General features: G+C 35.4%; 1 protein-coding gene across 7 annotated transcripts in view; it reads left to right on the forward strand.

The window, feature by feature from the left end:
• The first annotated feature begins 1740 nt into the window (after positions 1-1740).
• The window catches only part of LOC104387365 (sodium channel protein type 2 subunit alpha), a 55429-nt gene continuing 34410 nt past the window's right edge, over positions 1741-22759 (forward strand). Inside the window, exons 1-11 of one of the 7 annotated variants that reach the window (XM_009996109.1) lie at positions 1741-2007; positions 5102-5220; positions 7997-8086; positions 9728-9856; positions 10334-10425; positions 11527-11799; positions 15289-15352; positions 15923-16064; positions 16895-17101; positions 18473-18763; positions 21878-22258. In XM_009996109.1, coding sequence (XP_009994411.1) covers positions 1741-2007; positions 5102-5220; positions 7997-8086; positions 9728-9856; positions 10334-10425; positions 11527-11799; positions 15289-15352; positions 15923-16064; positions 16895-17101; positions 18473-18763; positions 21878-22258 — 2055 coding nt within the window. Of the gene's footprint in view, positions 2008-5101; positions 5221-7996; positions 8087-9727; positions 9857-10333; positions 10426-10521; positions 10614-11526; positions 11800-15288; positions 15353-15922; positions 16065-16894; positions 17102-18472; positions 18764-21877; positions 22259-22759 lie in introns of all 7 variants that reach the window. The other 6 variants (XM_009996112.1, XM_009996115.1, XM_009996108.1 and 3 more) reach the window with 6 other exon arrangements.

The following is a 22759-nucleotide window of genomic DNA, read 5'->3' on the forward strand; positions in this document are numbered from 1 at the left end:
CAGCAGGAAGTTAGGTGTGGTCTGTAGAAGGATCATTTAAATAAATATTTAAAAAAAAAAAAAAAGAGAGAGCTTTTTTTTAAAAAAAAGAAAAAAGGCAAAGACATGATGGAATTCTAGCTGCAGTCTTCCTTGGTGCCATTCCAAACCCACATAAGTGCAAGATTCTTCACTGGTAATGAATTTTTAATTGTTTTCTGCAGTGTTAACACAGGATTATGTGGGGGCTTGGGGTTTCTTTGGGGTTTTTTTTTTTGTTTGGTTTTGGATTTTTTTCTGTAATTAAAAATAAAATCTAGCAGGATTCTGCTATAGGACATCTTTCATTTCCCTGATTAACCCTTCTGCTGCTACCAGTCAGTGCATCTTTCAGCAGTACTTTGCTACAGACCATCCATGACAGAATGCACCAGGTGCATTTGCCTGCAATGGAAAGCATGCTGAGAGGGAGACCTGCAGGAGTTGGGGTGTGTGTGGATGTCTGTGTAGGTGTTAATGGCTATGTGCATATGGTTGAAAAGGAGGAGAAAGCATCTTTAGCAGGCTTCTAAAATAGGAATTTGTTGCAGCTGTGCTGAAGTCCGTGTATTCAGTGAGACTGTAAAATAGGATCATGCTGATTGTATTCTAACTATTGTATGATTTTAATTTGATGACTGTTTATTGCATATTACATTGTGGTACTCAGAGATTGTTACTTTTTGTTGCATTTGCTATATTTTTAATGTGACTACTAAGGAGAACAACTCTTGAGAAAAATTCTTGAAGGCTACAGCAGAGATCCCGTTTAAGATTTCAGATCAAAGTATTTACATTGGGAATGCTTTCCATTTGTTCTTTTTCAATGAACTGTGAGAAGACATGAAGAATAGAGAGTCTGCTCCTGTTGGTAAAAATTGTGAAAAATGTGCTATCAGACGTAAAAGATCTAAGTGCAGTGTGTTATGATTAAAGATAATTTTTGTTTAATTCAGCAGTTCTTCCAGTACACAGTGTGTGTTGCCAGGCAGGGGTTCCGAATACAGGTGCTTATGCCTGAACCTTGTTTCCTGAGCTGGCAGCTCTGCAAAGGCAGCATATTTGTATCTAAATAGAAGAGGCATCTTGCATTGCTTTCAGCTGATCCCTCTGGTCCTAAATGGCAGTAGTGGATTCTAAGAGTAATTTCTGGTCCCTCTAGCTAGAAGGAGGGTTGCTTCAAGGTGCAGCTTTCATAATAACAGAGATGAATTGTCTGGAGTCTCACTTCTCAATGCCAAGCCAGAAACACTACAGAGCTGTTGATTCCTCACATGGAATGTGGTGGAAAATATCCTCTACTTTATTCATGGGAATGGATAGCACTACCCTGGATAAAGGCAAGAAGATTTTATTGTATTGTATATGACTTTTTTTTAATACAGTCTGTAGAATTGGCAATTTATCATCACAAGCATTAAATGAATTTTCAACTACATATCTTGAGAACGTATACCTTCAAGACAGCTCTAACAGGCCAGCTGCAAAGGAAAATGGTTTGTCTTGAAATAAAGACAAACGAAAACATTTCACAGCGACCACCTCTTGGATGATAATTACTGAATTTAACAATATGTTGCACAGGAAATTCTAGGGAAGTGTATACCTATACCTTTTTTGTAGATATTTCTGTTGCTCTAATTTATTTCTATGTTTTTTTTAATTTTTAGCACATTTTTATGAGAGAGGCTAAGCAGTAATTAAGAGGTGCAGGATGAAAAGATGGCACAATCAGTGCTGGTACCACCAGGACCTGACAGCTTCCGCTATTTCACAAGAGAATCCCTTGCCGCTATTGAGCAGCGTGTCAATGAAGAAAAAGCTAAAAAATCCAAACAGGAACGTAAAGATGATGATGATGAAGATGGTCCAAAGCCAAACAGCGACTTGGAGGCAGGGAAGACGCTGCCATTTATTTACGGCGACATACCTCCAGGAATGGTGTCAGAGCCCTTGGAAGACCTGGACCCATATTATATCAATAAAAAAGTGAGTGTGTTCTATTTTTGTTTCAGACTTCAAGAAGATTAAAATACAACAAACCCTCTCAAAGGCACAGTATTTCCAATATTTTGGACCATTACTTTACATGTAATACATTCTTCCAGTAGCTGGTTTCATTGGCAGAAATCTCAATTGTAAGAAAATAAGTTAGAAATAAACGTTTGTGGGACCTGATCTATACATAGAATATGCATTTAGGTTCATTTTAATATACCTTGCTTTTTACAAAAATGGGTAACTTTCAGTGTTTTGTACAGAAGAGAATTGAGGAAGTAGCACAGGAGTTATACTTAGAATTATCATTTTGTTACTTGCTGTATTATAGATGTGAAAGGAGCAGATCTTTACTATGAAACCCATCTCAAAGGCAGCTAAATACCTTCTTGGTAGCTTTCTTCACTGTCAAGTGAAAAGTCAAGGTTGTTTTCTCTTGTTGCTGGGGAGGACAGGGAAGTCAGGATATACCAAAGATCTTTCTCTTCCATTTTTTTACTCAGTAGAGGCATCCATATATCCAAGTTAAATTGTCTGGGTGAAAAATTGTTCATATCCAGATTTATATTGTTTTATGATTGTTATCAAAGAGGAAGTGTTTAAAAAAGGAAATAAATGAAGAAGAGGTAGGAATTCCCCATGCAGTGTCAAAGAAGATTATGTTATTAAAATATATATTTTACAGACTTTTTTTTGAAAAATCAACCCATGTATTTTCTTTTTGTTTGAAGTAATGCCAACAACTGTTGTGTCCAAGCACAAAAGTGCTGAACTGTAGACTTTTGACCAGATGGCCTGATGTCCTCCAGAATTCCAATCCTTCAGATTTTGGCATCATATGTATTACACCATCATTATTCTACCAGTAAAGAAGAAATTATTGATTTTTTAAGTTTATTTTTCTGTTTCGTAATTTTTTTCTTGTGCTTTCTTTTCTTTCCTGTGGAAATTAGCTACTGAATAAAAACAAATGAATTAAAAAAAAAGCAAACCACAAAACAAAAAAAACCCACAACATGAAAGCAAAAGAGCTACTTCAAAGAAAAAGGAAGAAAACCCCTAAAAATTGTTAGGAGTGAAGCTTGAAATAAGTAAAAACCCACAAATTAAGATATTTTCTGCATGGGTAAAGGGTATACCTCATTCCTTATGTATTGAGGCATACTGTGATAAACTAAGAAGAGAGAACAGCTTAAAAAAATTTAGAACCTTAAATGTTAATTGCAGAATTTTTATAACTCAATTCATGCTATGGAGAATCATGAGTTAAATTTGAAAATAAGTTTTTCAATTAAATATTATGTCTGCTCTCTTTACTCAAGTGATTTACCCTGTTGAAATCTGGAAGTAAGGCAAATGGAATTTGGGTCAAAGTGCTGACCCTTTTCCTTCCTTCTTTCCTAGTTCTACAGTAGTAAAAATCAAAATTCAGTGCTGAAAATCCTGAAGTTAGCACATGTATTATCAAGCTTTGAAAACTAGAGAAGTAATTTTCCAATTAACTGTGGATACAGAGTAAAATCCTGGTGAATTGTTTGTTCCTGATTGAGAAGTGCGTGGCAGTTGTGATCATTTGCAAAAGCATCATGGTTTCTAGTGGGAGATGCAAGACTCCAAACTATATATGCATTACAATAGTGATTTCTCCTATCACTTTTCATGGCATTCTTTGCATACCTTTGAACATCCTTTTTTAGGCCAGGCTCCATTTTAATTTTTTAATATGATTTGATGAGTCAGCATCACACAAATGATGTTTCATCGGAGGTTTTGTCAGAGTGAAGAGAACTGAATACTTATGAAAAACTCTGATTTGAGGGCAGATTTTCTTGAACTCCATGAAAAACAGCAATAGAGTTGAAAAGCAATGGTTGCAATGATAGTACATTACAGACCAATCCTTTCTCCTCTACGATAAAGGACCAAAGTACAGCTTGAGAATCAATGGATATCTAGGAATGTAAGTATGTTCAGTTTGGAGGAGCTGAAATTTATTATTTTAGGCAGGGGGGATGCATGTTTTTCAGGATTTCAGCTGCTGTATTTGGCACACCTGCTCAGAAAGTACAGCATAATCTCTACAACTGCTGCCCTCTGATTCCAGCTGAGGCAGATCATGGCTACTGGCAGTGCTCCAGTTTTGCATGGCTTATATTCCCTTTGGGCTTTTTAGGGCTACCACAATGCTAGCTAGATCCACTTACTTTCAATGAGCATGAACTTTCACCTATGTGTAGAAAGGAGAGATGATACATACAAATTTCCCCAAATCCATGGCAATATAAATAATTTTAAAACTTGGTACATTTTAAATAAAGGCTTTGTTTTTCTTTATTTCTAGGTTTTAAGAGAACTATTACATTTATAAGTGCTTTTTTAAATGTTGCTAGTATGCATGAGTTATTGCTGAAGCTGGAGAGACTGAAAATATATGGATTATCAAATTCTGTATTAGGTAAAAGTAAAGCATGATATAAGAAAAACAGACAGAATTGCAGGTATGAAACTCAGAAGAAATTGTTGAAAAGAGAAGCAATACTTGATTCTTTTCCAAAAGTACAGCAAAATCTACTCAGAATATTAACATTATGTTGAAAAACTGGTTATTGAACATACTCAATTTTCATGAAAATTCCTCTTTAAATTCAGATCACTTTGCACTGCTATTGTCTTAGTACTTTGATGTGATAATCAGTGCTGGTTATTTTATTCAGGGAATGCTGAATTTTTAATGGCTCTATTTTTTTTAAGTTGCATTCCTTAGTGTATATAAGGTACAAAAAGTATAATAATTCTTTTAATATTACAAAAATCAGTACCTTATATATCATTGTTTTCTAGCTAACAATATCAAGATTACTTATGATTTCTAAATAAACTTACTCCAATGTTTTAATTCAATGCTATTTTTAGTAATTTGGCTGAACTCTATGTGCTGGACAAGGCAATTGTAAATCTGAGGGAGGTGTTAATGGAAAAAGAGTTTGACCAAATATGATTAATTATTAAATGAAAATGTTTCGTGATTTGAATTTATAACATGTTATATTTTAAATACTAATTTTTATTCTATTTCTTTTTCCAGACCTTTATAGTATTGAATAAAGGGAAGGCAATATTCCGATTCAGTGCCACCTCTGCTCTGTACATGTTAACTCCTTTCAATCCTCTTAGAAAAATAGCTATTAAGATTTTGGTACATTCATATCCTTTTTAAGTGGTTAGTCTAAAACTGTAGTGACTGAGATGTTAGTTGGTATTTGAATCATTCTCAGGCACATGTACCAGGATTGATATTATCTATAGTGCTTTGTCCCTCGTCTTTCTACTATTTCTGTCTTCTGTTCTTATTCCCTTTTTACATGTGTTCATTGCTGCATCTTAATATAGTAATATCAGAAGCCAGACAACCAGTCATCATCCTTTAAAATTTCTTCCTGTGCCTTTTTTTTCCCCCACCTATTTTTCCATTTCCCTCATTTTTCCTATAATCATAACATCTTTTTTCCCCCCTCCTCCACATTTTTTATGAACTGCAGATACATAGCTGAAAACACTTTCACTTCTTCATTGACACTTTGATCCCAGGTTAGTGTTTGCATGAACATTTAGTGAAAATACAGATGCATTACTCCTTTTTGTTTTCTGATTCAGATCTCAACTGCTGAAGGATAGATGGATAAAACAACTTAGGTTTCTTGTTTTATTATGCATTCTTAGTCCTATATGCATCTTTCATGTCTCTTTCATTTCTTGATCATTATTGCATTACACACTTGTAATCTTGTAGATGTTTTAATTTCAGTCTTCAGGTGGGTCATGAGATTTCCACATTGCAGGTAGAGATTTGCAAGGCTAAATTATCACTCCCTCAGTTTCCTAATGAGCATGGTATGGGAGACGGTGTCAAAAGACTTGCTTGGAGTCAAGGTAGATGACATCTCCCCTCATCCAGCCAACCAGTTATGTCATCTTAAAAGGCTAGCAGATGGTCAAGCATGATTTACCCTTGGTAAATCCATGTTGACCACTCCCAATAACTTCCTGTTCTTCAGTGTGTTTAGAGATGACATCCAGAATGTGTCGTGCCATTGCCTTCCCAGGCTGTTATTAATGGCTGACATACAAATTACTTCAGAAGCAATCATAGAATACCAGGTTGGAAGGGACCTCAAGGATCATCTGGTCCAACTTTTCTACGTAATAGATTTGTAGAGATGGCTCAGCACCCTTTCAAGCTGAGACTTAAAACTGCCCCATGTGGGGGAATCTACCATATCTTCTGGGAGATTATTCCAATGTTTGATTGTTCTCATGGTGAAAAATTTACCCCTTGTGTTCAGTCGGAATCTCCCCAGGAGCAGCAGTGCCTGTTGCCCCTTTTCCACGTGACTCCTTCTAAATAGGGAGTCCCAAATTCTTGGTAGCCACCCTCTTAAGTCCTGGACCAATTATGACGCTATGTTGCCTGTTTTGTATTTGCTTGCAGCAGATGTCACTAGCAATAATTATTTGTCAACTATATGATGTTCCTAAGAGCATTATTTAGTTACAGGGAATAAGGGAAGTTCATGGGACAGAGATGGTGGAGACAAGCTAAGAGTCACCAAGATCAGAATGTTAAAAAAGGTTGTTTAAAACTGTGGAAAGATGTATTCTAGTTATTTCTCCACTGGTAAAAGAATAAGGAGGATTTGCAACTCTGAGAGGGCATTTAATCAAAAAGGTTTTTGAAAGCCTGTGTAAAATACAGGGTTGTGAAACACTCTTGAAACAGAATTTTTCTATTTGTTGGGGGTTTTTTAAATAGCTTTCTTTGTCTTCTACTCCACTTATATATGAACTGCATAGGGAGAAGTTCGATCCTGAATAAAGGATTTGGAATATGTTTTTTGAGCAGAAAACATGAAGAACTGTGGAATGTAATACCTCACTTGTTCAGCAGTTCAGAAGGCAGAGGTATTTACCAATACTTGAAGTTGTTTGGTCTTTTTTTCATTAATGTAGACATGCAAAGAAAACTTTGTGAGGGCAACCTCACAGGACTTCACACCCCATTATACTCCAATTTCTACTTAGGAGCACCGTGTGAACTTGCGTTTTAGTTACAGAAACCAAAGCTTTTCTCAAAATCGAGATTCGTCCACTTCTTAGTTTTGGGTGATGGTGCCATCATGTGGACATCTTGCACATCGTCTGTGTGGTTTTCATTTGGTTACAATGTTCATTTCTAAGGAGAATGTTATCAGTCCTGAAGGGAGGATTGTAGATCCAGAACAGTTGTTTTTTTTTTTAAATGAAATTATTTATGACTTGTACCTGTTCTGGAATTCTTTATAGATATTTTCTTTTTTTTTTCCTTTTTTTTTTTTTTTTTTTTTAAGAATATCATGTGCCTTCCTCTCCACCAGTGTTTGTATTGCAAAAGTCATATATAAAGCAAACAGTAATGAAATAATTTTCTCCCTAAAATTTCCCGTGCTCTCTCCCTCTATGTGATATATAGCTTTCAATACATGTATTGCAATGATAAGCAAAAATGTTGATACAAGCCACATTTTATGGTCTAACGTAAGAGTGAAAAAAAATGTATTTTTCACTGTTTTGTATTAATGAAGTTGATCAGATTTGCCTAGATCGTTAAAAAAAAAAGCTTTTTTGTGTTATTCCAGTAAATGCTACTATTTCAAACTTTCACATTTTTGTTCAAAAGAAAAAATAACCTAAGGTATTCTTAAAACTAAGGGTTGAGGTTTTTTACTGTCTTTCAGATTTTCTAACTTTTAGAATGTAATTGTTCTCTTTTAGCTTTAAAGATGTGACTTTGGATACTTTTGCATATTCAGGACTTTTCCCTGAGTGTTAACAGAGCAGTGGAGGGATAAATTACTCCTGATAGTGGAAATCTGCCAAAGCAGCATGTTATTTGATACTCTTTTTATGAGATTTTCTGGCTTACATTCCTTAACTCTTAACCTACATTATTCAGCATGCTAATCATGTGCACTATTTTGACCAACTGTGTATTTATGACCATGAGTAACCCTCCAGACTGGACAAAGAATGTAGAGTAAGTTATGTGGATTTTCTTTTAATAATAATCAGTAATCTGAAATAAACTGCTATACTTTATTTTAGGATGGCATCCACTGGCAGCAACTACTTTGTTGGCATGTCCTTTCAATAGCTATTCTAATGCTAGTTTTTTTCTGTGTAATATTAAATACATGTATTTTACAACACTTCCCTTATTGCAAGTTGTTCAGTGCCTGTCCTCTGTTTGCAGTGCTAGATGAGGAATGTAAGAAGAGAAGCTAGTCTTATAACCATGCAAAAAACTGGATTATAAGTATTTCCACTTCATTCTATGTTACATCTGTGCAGAAATCATCCATCTCTATTGCAATAGCCATTATAGATAAAGGAATTGTCTAATGGATGTCTGTGTTCACCATAGTGCAGCTTTCTTTTACCAAAGACAATCCAACAATGGAAAGCTTGTATGAAAAGTAAGCTATTAAAAAAGTATTTAAGTAGTTGCATAATCTTTCCATAGGAAGAGAAAAGGTTCAATATGATTTCAACTTCTTGGTGCTGATATACAGTTGGTGCATATTTGGCATTAGTTTCAAGGCTGTAAACCACAGTGTGAAACATGGGGCTTCATTTTAACAATAGCAGGTTATGCTTTTGCTTCTTCTTCGTTGCTAGCGTCTTTGGGTTTTATGTTTCATCTTCAGTAATCAAATGGTAAATCTTAGGGCTATTAAAGTCAGTGGGAGCATCCTCATTTTGTGTCCAGTAGGAACATACATGTATTCAGGATGTCTAGCATATAGTAAATATTTACGACTAAAGGTAGCTAGCTTGAATATTTCTTGATATAATTAGATTTTGCCATTCAGATATACAACAGAAATCCTCCTCATCTGTTGAGTAAAGTTGTGCAACAAATAAATTTTTTAGTAGTTTTATATTGGAAAAATTGGTTTCAGGTTGAGTCAATTCTGAAAACCAGTTCAAGTCTTCTAAGCACTTCATTTTGAAAACTTTCCATTAAAGATATAAATTAAAGTTCAAGATTATGTAATTTAGACATGGAGAACTGAAATTACACAGAATGCCAGAATTAAAATATTTTTACTTTTTACATTTCAACCACATTTTTTAGTCAAAATGAGTATCTGAACTTTGTTGGTGTTTGCAAGTAATTTTGGTTGCACTGGACTTTTCATCTAAAAACACTAGTGTCATTCCAGTACTTTACTTGTCTTGCTGAAGATAGGGTAGTGGATACACCTACGCTGTAACAAGGTCAATGAGGATTGACGTGTTGCCAGCTCATGAAACAGAGCAACATTTCAGCATAAAATAACATTTAAGAAGGAAATGTATAATCTGGAAGAAACTATCTATATATTTTGTTATAACATGGATTCAGATTGAATGAAAACATGCACCAGTGAAGTAACCAGGAATTGGTACACATTATAGAATTTGATCTTAATCTATGGGTTGTTATTTAGTCTTTTAATCATAATTTGATTCCTTTTTTGGTATAAATTGTGCAGATGCTTAAAGTTGCTTGTAACTTCCATTGAATTCTTATGCCACTTAAAGAGAAGAAAATGAGAATAAAGCAACTAGAGAGCATAATGTGTAAAGCTAACCTGTGTTATTCTGCAAACTCTGTCTTGCGTATTTTCTTCAGATACACATTCACTGGAATTTATACCTTTGAATCACTTATTAAAATTCTTGCAAGAGGCTTCTGTCTAGAAGATTTTACATTTCTTCGAGACCCATGGAACTGGCTTGATTTCACCGTCATTACATTTGCGTAAGTCTTTTTTGTTAACAAAAAATTTTTTGATAGCATGAAATCAGTGACTAAAAATTGCCTCATATTTTGTCAGCCAGAACATTTGGAGCCTGGAATTCCTGCAGTTTCAATATGTTTCTTCTGCCTCTTCTTACACATTTTAGTATTTCTAACTAAGCATGTGCTGCAGAGGCCAGCATGGTGTGCCAGCCCATTAGGATTGTGAATGCTATCAGCCTGAACTGTTCATATCCTGTCTCCCTTCTGCAAACCAGAATTAAAGGAATCCTTTTGACTTCTTGCTATATACTGACCATATTACGTTTCAACCAGGAAGTCAATGTAGTTTATTTTGATAAAATTTAATTTTAAGGTCAGAAGCATATTTAAAACACAGGCAAAATACAGTGAATGGTGAAGAGGTCTTGATCAAAGACCCAAGCAAATAGGATAAAATCTGCCTCAATTCTGAGTAACTGTGATTTAATTCTACAGGTATGTAACAGAATTTGTAAACCTAGGCAATGTTTCAGCTCTTCGAACTTTCAGAGTATTGAGAGCTTTGAAAACTATTTCTGTAATTCCAGGTAAGAAGTAGTTGGTGTGAGGTGTTAGGCCCCTTGTATCTCCAGCTGTTATTTGTGTGCTGTCATTGTGTTTGTGTGTGAACTCCCCTATTACAGATATGTGACAGAGTTTGTGGACCTGGGCAATGTCTCAGCGTTGAGAACATTCAGAGTTCTCCGAGCTTTGAAAACAATATCAGTCATTCCAGGTGAGAGCGAGGTTAAACACCGAGGCTGACTTTTGTTCTATAAAGGCTGTACTCTCATTTTTAAAGCATAAGCCTTGTTTGCTACACATTGTTAACAAAAAAAAGAAAAAAGCAGGAATCAAGCCATGTAATTTTATTTAAATTGATTCTTGCTTTTCTTGTATTTATTATATTTTCTTGTAAAAAAATCAGCCTTTGAGTTTAACAAATTCTTGCATGAGATTTGCAGTAAACAGCCTATGTGATTTGCATCTTATGACATCAAGCTTTCCTTTACTTGTTTTAAATATAAGTTAATTTTAAGCTTTCATACTGATGCAAACTTTATCATTTATTGCAGGCACTTGATGTAGCAACTTAATTCAGTTTTAAGTCATGTATAAAAAGTTAAACTCTGAAGGATAGCATGGGCCATGCATGGGGTATTATTTTAAGGATGTCTTTCTTCTCCAAACCATTGCCCCTCTTATATTGTGAGAACATTATTATGAGGTTATCTTTCAAATATGCACTTATAATATCTCTATCATTGGTTTACTAATGCAGAATACTTTTTAAAAGGTTCATGTAAGAAAGGTTTGGGCAAGAAGCATCAGCAAAAGAAAACTGCTTTTCAATGTAGGGTTGAAATACAGCATGAACAATAAAATCACTTGTTTTGGCATAAACCAATGTGTTTGGTATTTTCTACTTTTTATTTCTGTACACTATAAAATAAGATAAAGTTACAGCTTTTCATTCATCTTCATAAGTAATTAAGCTTTTTACAAAAAAAAAAATAGTATCACAAATATAAGTCCCATTTAGTTCTCATTTTGCATGAAATCTTTATCTTGTCAGGAAAAATCACACTACATTTTTTGTGAGTTTAGTAGCTATTTAACATCCAAATAAAAATATTTTCTCTTTGCAGGCTTGAAGACTATTGTAGGAGCCCTAATTCAATCCGTGAAGAAGCTCTCAGATGTTACGATCCTGACTGTGTTTTGTCTGAGCGTATTTGCACTAATAGGGCTGCAGTTGTTCATGGGCAACTTGAGGAATAAATGCCTGCAGTGGCCTCCAGACAATTCTACTTTTGAAACAACTGTTATTTCCTACTTTAATAGCTCTGTAGGTGAAAATGGTACATTTATTAATACAACAATGACAACGTTTAACTGGGATGAGTACATCGAAGACAGAAGTAAGAGTTAACTATATAATTTACTACATTGTGGGTTTTAAAAATATTTTTAAATAGGTGCAAAAGCATCAGTATCTTTCTATTGCAATTAAAATGGTCTAATCTGGCCAAGAGACAGAAAAGCACTTGTTTTGTATAGTAAGCAAAAGAACACTCATAATGTAGTTTAGCATACTCTTAATATTGTACTAGGTACCAAAATACCTTTTTACATTTTACTGAATATGACTTTTGGAGTAAATCCATATCATGGCACAAAGCAGAAATTTCTGTGCTAGCTTTAAGATCCTGAAATAATGTGACAGTTCTGATATGGGATCTGAAATTGTATGGCTGCATTAGTACAAGATAATACCCACCCTCATAAATCCACATTTGAACATCAGGTAGCTCATGAATCCTGCATAGCATGAAAATGCAGTTGCATTGTTTCTTCTGGGACTTGGTGAGCATTTCTGCACCACACTTCCATCCACAGCACAGACCTGCCTTTGTGTGCTCTCACACAATCAAGAAATTAGCATTTTGATTTGCTTTGTACCTCATAATACAGTATTTTCACCACTTTAATTGGTTAATGTCACTATTGCGTTAACAAAAATTGTTTTAAAATTAAGATAGAACAACAATGAAGATATCTGTAATAAACTGCCACTTTGTCTCTGATAATGGTAAATAGCTTCGGTCTCCCCAATTTATCTTAGTGTCTTTAGGGTTTTAACTTCAAGAAACCTCAGTTTAACAGCTAAATGCTTTTGGATCCATGTCTCACTGGCTGTAATCTTATTATATCATCTCAGCTTGTTTCTAGTACCATAGAATGTCATCTTGGAGATTTTGGATGGTAACCTATTCTTAAAAAAACCTGAAAAACAGATTCCATTTCATTTCCTTTTAGCCACTTCTGGCAGTACATCACAGAAACAATTTTTTTTTCTAAATATCTGACCTAAATATTCATAGTTTCACTTTGAATATATTATTACTCCTGTAGACTTAGAAATAAGATTATCATAGACTTTTTTACATTAGTCTTTATTGAATCATAGAATTGTTTTGATTGGAAAAGACTTTGAAGACCATCAAGTCCAACAGTTAACCTAGCACGCTGCAGTGTCCACCACTAAATCATGTTGTTGAGCACTATATCTACATGTCTGTTAAATGCCCTCAGGGCTGGTGACCCCACCACTTCCATGGGCAGCCTGTTCCAGTGCTTGACAACCCTTTCAGTGAATAATATTTTCCTAATATCCAATCTAAACCTCCTCTGGCAACTTGAGGCCATTTCCTCTTGTCCTATTTCTTGTGAATTAAGAGAAGAGACCGACACCCACCTTGCTTTGCTTTTTCTATCTACATTCTATCATGTTTTTCTTTTCCTTAGACTCTTTCCAGTTAGTCTGGGAATTTGTTGGAGTTTTTTGTTGTTTGGGTTTTTTGTTTTGGTGGGATTTTTAGCCTTTTTTGTGTGTGCTTTTTTTTTTTTTTTTAATTCAATGCTCAAATCTGGCACTTACTCTCCTAATAAAGGTACAAATTAGAAGTCATTACCTCATGTGCCACATAGGCAATGTTCCTATTAACACATCTCAAAATTACATCTTTTTTATTTCAACACTGTATTGTTGATTCACAGTCAACTTGCGGTTCATGACAGTCACTGCAGTGGCTGTAGCCAGATCTTGTCTTTTTTGCATTTACGTATTTCATTTTGCCTTGTCAATTGTTGCATTTTCCACTTGTCTCTGTTGAAATAAATCCAATTGCTTTTGGAGCAGCTTGTCAATTTGTAAAGGTCATTCCAAATTTCAATCATCTTCTCTTCTAGCTTGATGTCTTCAGAATACTCAATGCAATTTTTTTTTCTGTTATCATGTCTTGAATTGGTAATGAAACTTCTTATGAAAAACATGTGTAGCACAGATCCATGGAGGATCTTCAGAAAGATGCCCTTACAAATTGACATTGGGCCACTGGCAACTACTCTCTCAGAGTCTTCTTTCCGGTATTTTGTTATGATTCCAGTCAGAACATATCTCTATTATTTGCTTATGGAATGTCGTGTCTGACTTTTACCCATGACTGATGTCCAGTTTTTAAGTTGGCAGTTTAAGTTTAAGGAAGGGTCTTATATATGGCACATGGTTTATAAACTTATATTAATTATTACTTTGTAATATTTCTATTGTAAATTTATTATTTTAATGTCTTCCAAAATGGTGGGCTGAGAGCTGAGCTGACTGGGTAGTTTACAAGAAGGTCTGCTTACCAGAGAAGGAGCTGTGCCACATAAGGTGAATTAGGCCCACAGACAATTCTGAAAATCTAGCCTGATGCCTATCTGCATCTTAAAACTTTTGAAGGTATTTAAGTAGGAGTTAGATCTCTCATGGGGCAGGCATGACTATGTGGACACCAGAATGTATGAAAATCCACTGTTTTCTGATCTGGTATCTGAGAACAGACTGCAGATGTACAAGTTATGCAGATAATCTCTCTCTTTAAAATAAACATTTTATGCTGTCTCTAGTGTATACTGGTGGTGACAAAGCAGAAACAGTTGATAGGAACTGGTTGCAATTCCCTGCTTGTCTCTTTAGCTTTAGCCCTCAGTTAGTTCATGCCATCTAAGCTTGTCTATGCCAGCTGGCAGTGAATCTCAAGGAACCATCTGCTTCCTGGGAACAGCCAGAACGTACCTAATTTTGGCAACTTTAGCTTAATAAGCCATCTGACCCAAAAATCTCCACTAGAGATTCCCATTTTACCATAAGAATCCCAAACTAGTAATTGACAGCAAACTGGTTTTCCCTTTCTGCCTCAAAGCAGAACAAAGTAAACAAAAGAGTGCGTCTGGGCTTCTAAGACTTTTATCTCTTGAAGTTATATTTTACCTCATTTTGATAATTAGCCTATTAACAAAATAAATATAGATACTTCCAGTACATTTCTCTGCTATAGAATATAGTGTAGTAATTTTTTGTTTTCTTTTTTTGTTTGTTTCTTAAGCTGCTCAAGTAAAGATCCATTTAGCAATCTCTTGTGCGTGTTGTACTGTGTTTTCAGGCTGCAAAAATTTCAGCAGTTTTTCGAGTAACATTCAAGTAACTATGTAATAAATAATTATACATTCATAACACTAAGTGGTATATAACAAAATATATGGCAGGGAATCACCCTCATCCTTTTACTTGTTTTTGTGGTATTTGTTCACTCATTTGCTGATACACAGAATTTGGTAATCCACCCATTGTATTTTATGTATTTGGGTAGGTTGCTGAGAATTGGCCATACCACTACCTTTTTATTTTCTAAAGAAAAGCTAACTTCAAGACTCTATAGACAGGCTTTTTCCTGCCAAAACAGTATTTTCCATGCTTTTTTCATTCCTAATCATTACATATTGCAGTAAAACCATGTGTTAGCTCTGGTTGTTTCTTTCTTCGCCTTTATCATCACCTTTTAATTTATTTTTTTTAAAAACAGGTCATTTCTACTTTTTGGAAGGACAAAATGATGCTCTTCTGTGTGGCAATAGCTCAGATGCAGGGTAAGAAAACAGTCGTCACTTTTCATTATGCATCAAGAAAAAATAATCAGCTACTTAGAATAGCTCAGGTGGTAAACTTTAGTACCAACTGTACTGTAGTTTTAGCAAATTGCCAGTGTTTGCAATTGAAGCTATACATAAATATAACCATCTATGTGATTTGAGTTTACACAGGCGCTTTCTTCAGCATTTTTAGGGTAATTCTGTGAAGGTAACCATGTGAATGCTATGTGCATAAATGTTACTGCTAGCTTGGTGATAACTGTTTATAATCAGCCATGCTAGTTGTCTTTCTTCTCTTGTCCTGGTGAGATGTGTTGATGTGACAAATTGCGGGGAAGGGTAGCTTACTATAAGTTACACTATTAAAGCATTGAAATATCATTAGGAAATGGAATTTTAAAAATTAAAACCAGTAAGAGAAATATTTTTATCTTAGGTATGTAGAATAAAATTTTTATTATTTTTCATTTCTTTAGCAACTGATACTCCTGAACAATTTTGTGATTTACTATAGCATTTCATAATTTAGAGTAGTTGTTAAAAATAGCATTTCCTCTTCTTTTGTAGTCAATGTCCAGAAGGATATATATGTGTGAAAGCTGGTAGAAACCCCAACTATGGCTACACAAGTTTTGATACATTCAGTTGGGCATTCTTGTCACTGTTTCGATTGATGACTCAGGACTTTTGGGAGAATCTTTACCAGCTGGTGAGGACTTATTAAAATAAACAGCACCATCACCAATACCATTACTACATAGTACTTGCATAGTTATTTTCATTCACGTGTCCCTAAAGGCCTTTGGGACAGAAATCATCTTTTATTTCATATATGTAAGCTGTATAAAACAACAGGGGTCTTGTTCATTATTTGGGTTCCAATGTCCTACCCAGATGCATAATAAGAAATACCTGTTTTATGAAGGTGGTTAAGCATTATTGTTTCTTTTCACAAATGAGTAAATGCACTTAATTTGTTAAAGCTTCTTCCCCAAACATGCTGTAAATAGATGCTAAAGTGATTTGCAGTTTAGTACAATTATGTTGTCTTTGAAAAGGTTTCGTCTTGTCCCTGAACTGCACATATTCTTAAGCTGAAGGACAGTAATGTGTTGCAGAGTGACATTTTGTAAACTGCACTGCCTCTGTGGCATTGTAGTTTGGGACTGATAAGAAGGTAAGATGCTGGTTAGTGGCCCCACTGCTGTAAGAATTAAAGGCTATATTACGTATGTATAGTGGGGCAGCAACTGCTACCACAGATTCTCATTGGTAGAAGTTCTGAAGTATCCAAGCTACAGAATCTTATTTACCTTGATCATAATAGACACAAAACTTTTTTTTTTTTTTTTTTTTTTTTTTTTTTTGCACGTGTGGCAGGATATATACTGTTTGGATATGGAAAAAAGTAACAAATGAATTTTGTGCTGAAACAAAGTAATTTTATAATGCATTTCTAGATTATAACACAGATGCTACCATATTATGCAACAGTACTTAAAAGTCTACTAAAAACGTGTGTTACCTCTTTTTCTCCAGACACTGCGGGCTGCTGGGAAAACCTACATGATATTTTTTGTTTTGGTCATTTTCCTGGGTTCTTTCTACCTGATCAACTTGATCCTGGCTGTGGTTGCCATGGCCTATGAAGAACAGAATCAAGCAACCATGGAAGAAGCAGAACAGAAAGAAGCAGAATTTCAGCAAATGCTGGAACAACTGAAAAAGCAACAAGAGGAGGCTCAGGTATCCCTGTAAAGTAAAATTCCCACTTCATTCATGATTATGATTGTATGATTTATATCCACATATAAGAATACTTTTACTCCCCTACTCCTAACAATATATTACTTCCAGTCTTATAAATTCCTTTGTTTTGCAAAAAATCTTTGATGTTTTTATTGCACTTTTTCTGATGGCTTGAAATCTTGTTAATCTGTGACAAAAATTATAACCAATAAGCTAAAATACTGGGTTTTCATATTGAAGATTTCAAATTGAGATTCACTGTTTTGACTAAGCACTTGAACAAGTTTCCTAGAGTGCTTGTGGAACCACCATCCTTGGAGATAAAAGCCATCTGGACATGATCCTGGGCAACCTGCTTTAGGTGACCCTTCTGCCAGGAAGTTGGACATTATGACCTCTAGAGGTTTCTTTCCAACTGCAACTATTCTGTGATTCTGTGAAATGGAGATGTTACTTAAATAAGCAGATCTCACAAAAGCAAAACTATTGTAGGTGCTGTGGGAGAAGTACTTTGCTTCAGCAACATTTGGCTTTTTCTACTCCTTCCCCAGCTCTCATAGGAGAAAGCCGTAGTGTTCCAGTTCTAAAAAATACTGGGAAAAGTGGACAAACTGGACAGAGTGCTTCTGTGGTACAGACATAATGATTGCATATTGCTTTGAAATTCCTTTTTGTTTTTTGAACACTGAAATTTTTAATAGGATAATTGATAATGTCTGTTTTTCATGTGGCCACATAGAGCTTGTCTTCCCTGTAAGCACGTGACTGAAGTGAGCAATTAGGGGTTTTTTACTTGGTTTGTTAGTTGTTTTGGAGCTTTTTTTTACCACCACTTGTAAATAAGTGTTTATTAAATTCTCCACAATTGTTTGAATCTTCAAACAGCAACAGGTCACTAGGCTGCAGTTTAACTCAAATCTCTGATTATGATTTGCAAATTTGAGAGAAACAATGTTATGCCAGATCTTTAATAGACTAGAGTGAATTAAAAATCCAGCAAAATTGTGTGGCTTCCTGTGAACAGGGATTTTTCCTGTTGTTTGAGATGTGATTCCTTACTTGTACATAGTATTTCAGAGGAAAAATTTATTGCAACGTAATGTTCCAGTCTAAACCAGATGCTTGTTAACTCGGCTCTCTGATGGCAGTTTTCCCTTGGGCTACTCTGACTCCTGGTTTAAAGAGCAGTGACAAGTTATGGTTCCTGTGGTATCTCACAAATGATATTCTTATGATATGCTGGGTTCAGTGAAGTGGAATCATTGCTTTTATTTCAAAGTCATTATGTTTTAAGGAATGGCAAGAAATTTAAAATAGCGAGTGATGTGTTTGTATAAATGTAAATTGCATATGTGCTTGTATGTATAGGCAGCAGCAGCAGCTGCAGCAGCTGACTCAAGAGACTATAGTGGAGTAGGTGGAATGGGCGGATTCTCCGAAAGTTCTTCTGAGGCATCAAAACTGAGCTCAAAGAGTGCTAAAGAGAGGAGGAATAGAAGAAAGAAAAAAAAGCAGAAAGAGCAGTCTGAAGGCGAGGAGAAGGATGGGGAAGAATTTCACAAATCTGAATCAGAGGACAGCATCAAAAGGAAAGGTTTCCGCTTTTCCATTGAGGGGAATAGACTGACATACGAAAAGAGGTTCTCTTCCCCACACCAGGTAACATAGTATTATTACCACTTGAACACCTTTTTATGTCCTCTTATAAACAAAACCCTGTAAAGTAGTTTGGTCAATTATTGCAAAAGTTACCACAGATTCTTTACTATTAAATCAAAGTATGACCATGTTAATACTTACAGCTGAAGATGAAACTAAGAATTTGAGAGATTTTGTTTTTATCCTTAATTTGTGTGAAAAAATAAAAATGTGTATCAATTAAAATGAGTTGCATTTCAAGATTCTTGTTGAAAATGGACCTTTCTCCCCATCTAGATGGATGTATTCAGCATGATCAGTGGCTTCAAAATTTGATGCACACATACAAAGAAATTTCATGTTTTACGTCAGAAAAATACTAAATTTGGGTTGCAAAAAACCCAATAGAAATTACATAAATCTTCATGTGAAATTTGACAAATTTATTTATGTGAGACTATTAATTGTGTTATCTTAAAAAAGGTAGAAATATTTGTTGCAATGTGTCCTTGCATGTGTTCTCTTACATTGAAACACCAGTGACTCAGAATGCCATCTGCATCCAGACATTTGTTTCATTTGATAGCTTTGTTACATTATCCCTTCTACAGTTTTCAGAGCTCCTCTTCATTTCCCCACCTCCAACTCTCCCCTCAGCACTTCAAGTCCAGGTCTCATATCCATTCTGTCTTTTTCTGCCCCTTTGTGTGCCTCAATGTGCTTCTTCCTTTTATCCTCAGCTTCTCTATTCTTCCTGGTCATTATGACTTTCTTTCTCCCTCTTTTTAGTCATTATTACTAAACTAATTCCTTCCTTTTTAATCCTCTTCTATTAGTGTCTGAAAAGCCTGTTTCATCCCTAAATAATCATGATCATCCATATTCTCTTCCTGTATCACTTTCTGCAGCTTCCCTTCTCAAAGAAGGTCAGAACTCTATCCAGTATTTTCTTCTGGTCCTCCTTAGACCAAACTGTGGTGTGGTGGGGTGTTTTTAGCTTCCTATTTCTGACAAGTTAACTCCTCATTCCTAACATACTTTCTTTTTCAATAGTACTGCATCCTTCCCCTTCTCCCCTTGGTTTACCACTGTTTTATGTTGTCAACTGTCTAACTAGCCTCTGTAAGACTACTTTGCTAAATTACTTCATGATTCATTCTGTTCCTTATACAAATTTTCACACATATATCCATTGACTTCATCTTGAAGACCCATCTGATCCCTCAGATGCACATTCTTAATTGTGTCTTCATTCAAACTGCTCCCTTATTCAACTGCAGCTCAATTCATTCATCTTGTAAGAAATGAAGCGTTCCTTATACAACTTGCTTCTTTTACCTTTCCATCTCTGAGTTCATTTACAGCTGTTCAATATGACAGTCTAGCAATCCTCTCCCCTCTGGTTTTCCAACCCTAGTTCCTTGTCACTCTCAGTTCTAGCCATTAAACAAAAATTCCACTCACCAGTTTTTAATAACCTTTTCCTAGACAAAATTCTGGTTTATATTTAATCTTTGACATTTTCCTTGACATTTCACTTGCCTTCAATGTAGCTGACCATTATGTTCTTCTTGAACAATTATGCTTCCTAACAGTAATGATTTTGTCAATTCTCCTGGTTTAGTTGTGTTTTACAAGACCCTTTTACCCGTTTGACAGTTTAAGGGATTTCTACAAGACCTTTTTCTAGTTCCCTTCTCTCTCTCTCTCTTTTTATTTTCTTTATTTTTGAACTCTAGTCTGGCCCCACAGCTGTGAATCATTTTTAACTTTGACCTCTTTTCATGTCCCAGTTACTCCTGTATTCATCAAGAATGTTGTTGCAAAGAGCACTAACCTGTTTCATTGCTTTAACCTAATTTGCTAGTAAACATATCTACCTAAAGATATTTTTAATACCATTAAACATACTGTGCCTAAAGTTCTTCCCAACCCACCTTGTCTACTTTCAGTAAACATCTCAAGTACCAGCTTTGGCTGACCCATGCCAGCATCCTTAACCTCCTGTTAAGTTTTCAAGCTAGTTTCTTTGAGCTCTTTCTGGTATGCTGTCCCTCATGCTTGGAAGAAGCTCCCATGAGTTTCCACAGAACACTTCATTGCTTTCCTCAAATCCCTCTTTAAAACTCTCTTTTACCATGCTGCCTACAGAAAGCTTGACAGGGAAGTGACTTCAGGTGAGACCAATGTTTATCATACCCATCGATTTTGCCTCACTGTATTCCCTTTCTTTTTGTATCCATCTGTTGTGTTACATTTAGATGATAAGTTATTTGCAGAGAGCCTTTCTCTGCCTTTTTCAGTACCTAGAACAATGGGGATCAGGTCCATAAAGATAAGTTGCAGAAAAGAAACAAGATGCTGCTTTGTTATATATAATCTCTGCTGTTCCTAGAAGTCTTGGGTGAAATTGGGTGCTAATGCTGATAAATCAAGTCAAGAGAATCACTGATATGAATTAAAATTAAGAACATGTATGATTATTTGCAATATTAGAGCATTATTTTGACTCTGATCCTGAAAAAGATAGTAGGACATTTACTCAAATGAGGAAAATGATGAAGATTAGTGAGGCTGTTCATAGGAAATTACAGGCATATCTTCACATATTCAGGATAGGTAAGACTTTAAGAAAGAAATAAAAACCTTACTGTAGCCTACTTTGCTAATATATGAAAAATTATGTGGTTTTTTTTAAAGAGGCAGTATTTGGGAGCTACCTTTGTATGCAGACTGAGTCACAGGAAATTTGCCTAAACTTTTATTTACTCAGCCCATCAGATCAATAATGCCAACCTGGGGTAAATAGTGTCTAGATGTGCTTACTCAGTTTATGAACAGTATGTAAAAAAACCCAGGCAGAATGGCAGAGGAAACAATTCTTTCAAACATTTTCTTTAATTAAACTGATATATTTCATATATCCAAAGTAGTAAAAGAACTAGTCTTTGTCTGTCACTTATGTACTCCTTGTTTACTATCCAAAGGAAGTGTATGAGGGGGGGTGTACCAGTTAATTTCTTTGTAGATGACCTTATGCTTTAAGACACCTTAATGCTGGGGATTTTTCCCCTGTATGAAAAAAGTATTTCAAAGAATTTTCATCTGATAACCATTGTTTTTATTTGCCTACAGTCTTTGCTGAGCATTCGTGGCTCCCTGTTTTCCCCAAGGCGCAACAGCAGAACAAGTCTTTTCAGCTTCAGAGGTCGAGCAAAGGATATAGGATCAGAAAATGACTTCGCTGATGATGAGCACAGCACTTTTGAAGACAACGACAGCAGAAGAGATTCCCTCTTTGTGCCGCGCAGACATGGTGAACGGCGCAACAGTAACATTAGTCAGGCCAGTAGGTCATCCAGGATAGCACCTCCACTTCCAGCAAATGGGAAGATGCACAGCACTGTGGATTGCAATGGAGTGGTTTCTTTAGTTGGTGGGCCACCAGCTCTGATGTCACCTACTGGACAGCTTCTGCCAGAGGTGATGATTGATAAAGCAGCCACTGCTAGCAATGTAAGGAAGTCTGCAGTAGCTCAGGCATGATGTCCTCTCACTTCCCTGTATGATCAGCTACTTGTTTGTATAAAACTTAGTTACTTGGGAATTACTCCCTTTCTGGCCAAGCTGTGAATGCTCCTTTTATATATTCCAGTTACAAATTAAAGTAGAAACTGAAAATATACACTAATATACTGGGAATTAACAGAATAACATGGTAAACCATTGAATAAATGTAGTATGTGTAGTCTTATCTCCATTGATTCATTATGCTAACTGAAGACTTAACTAGAAGATTCTGTATTCATATATGAGACATGAAAAAAAATAATCTGTGTAGTTAATGGAATATATTAAATGAGTATTTGACTGTCCACTGGCCATATATGAAACTTTTGATATAACACTTATAGTACAGCTTGCATGGGTTGTGACAGTGTTCTTGTCACATCGTTAATTTTTCTAGGTTGTTGTTTGTGGATTTTTTTGAGATGTCAACATTATTAAATATTTTTT

This window comes from Chaetura pelagica, unplaced genomic scaffold (genome assembly GCF_000747805.2).
Source record: "Chaetura pelagica isolate M959 unplaced genomic scaffold, ChaPel_1.0 scaffold3, whole genome shotgun sequence".
Taxonomy (NCBI): domain Eukaryota; kingdom Metazoa; phylum Chordata; class Aves; order Apodiformes; family Apodidae; genus Chaetura; species Chaetura pelagica.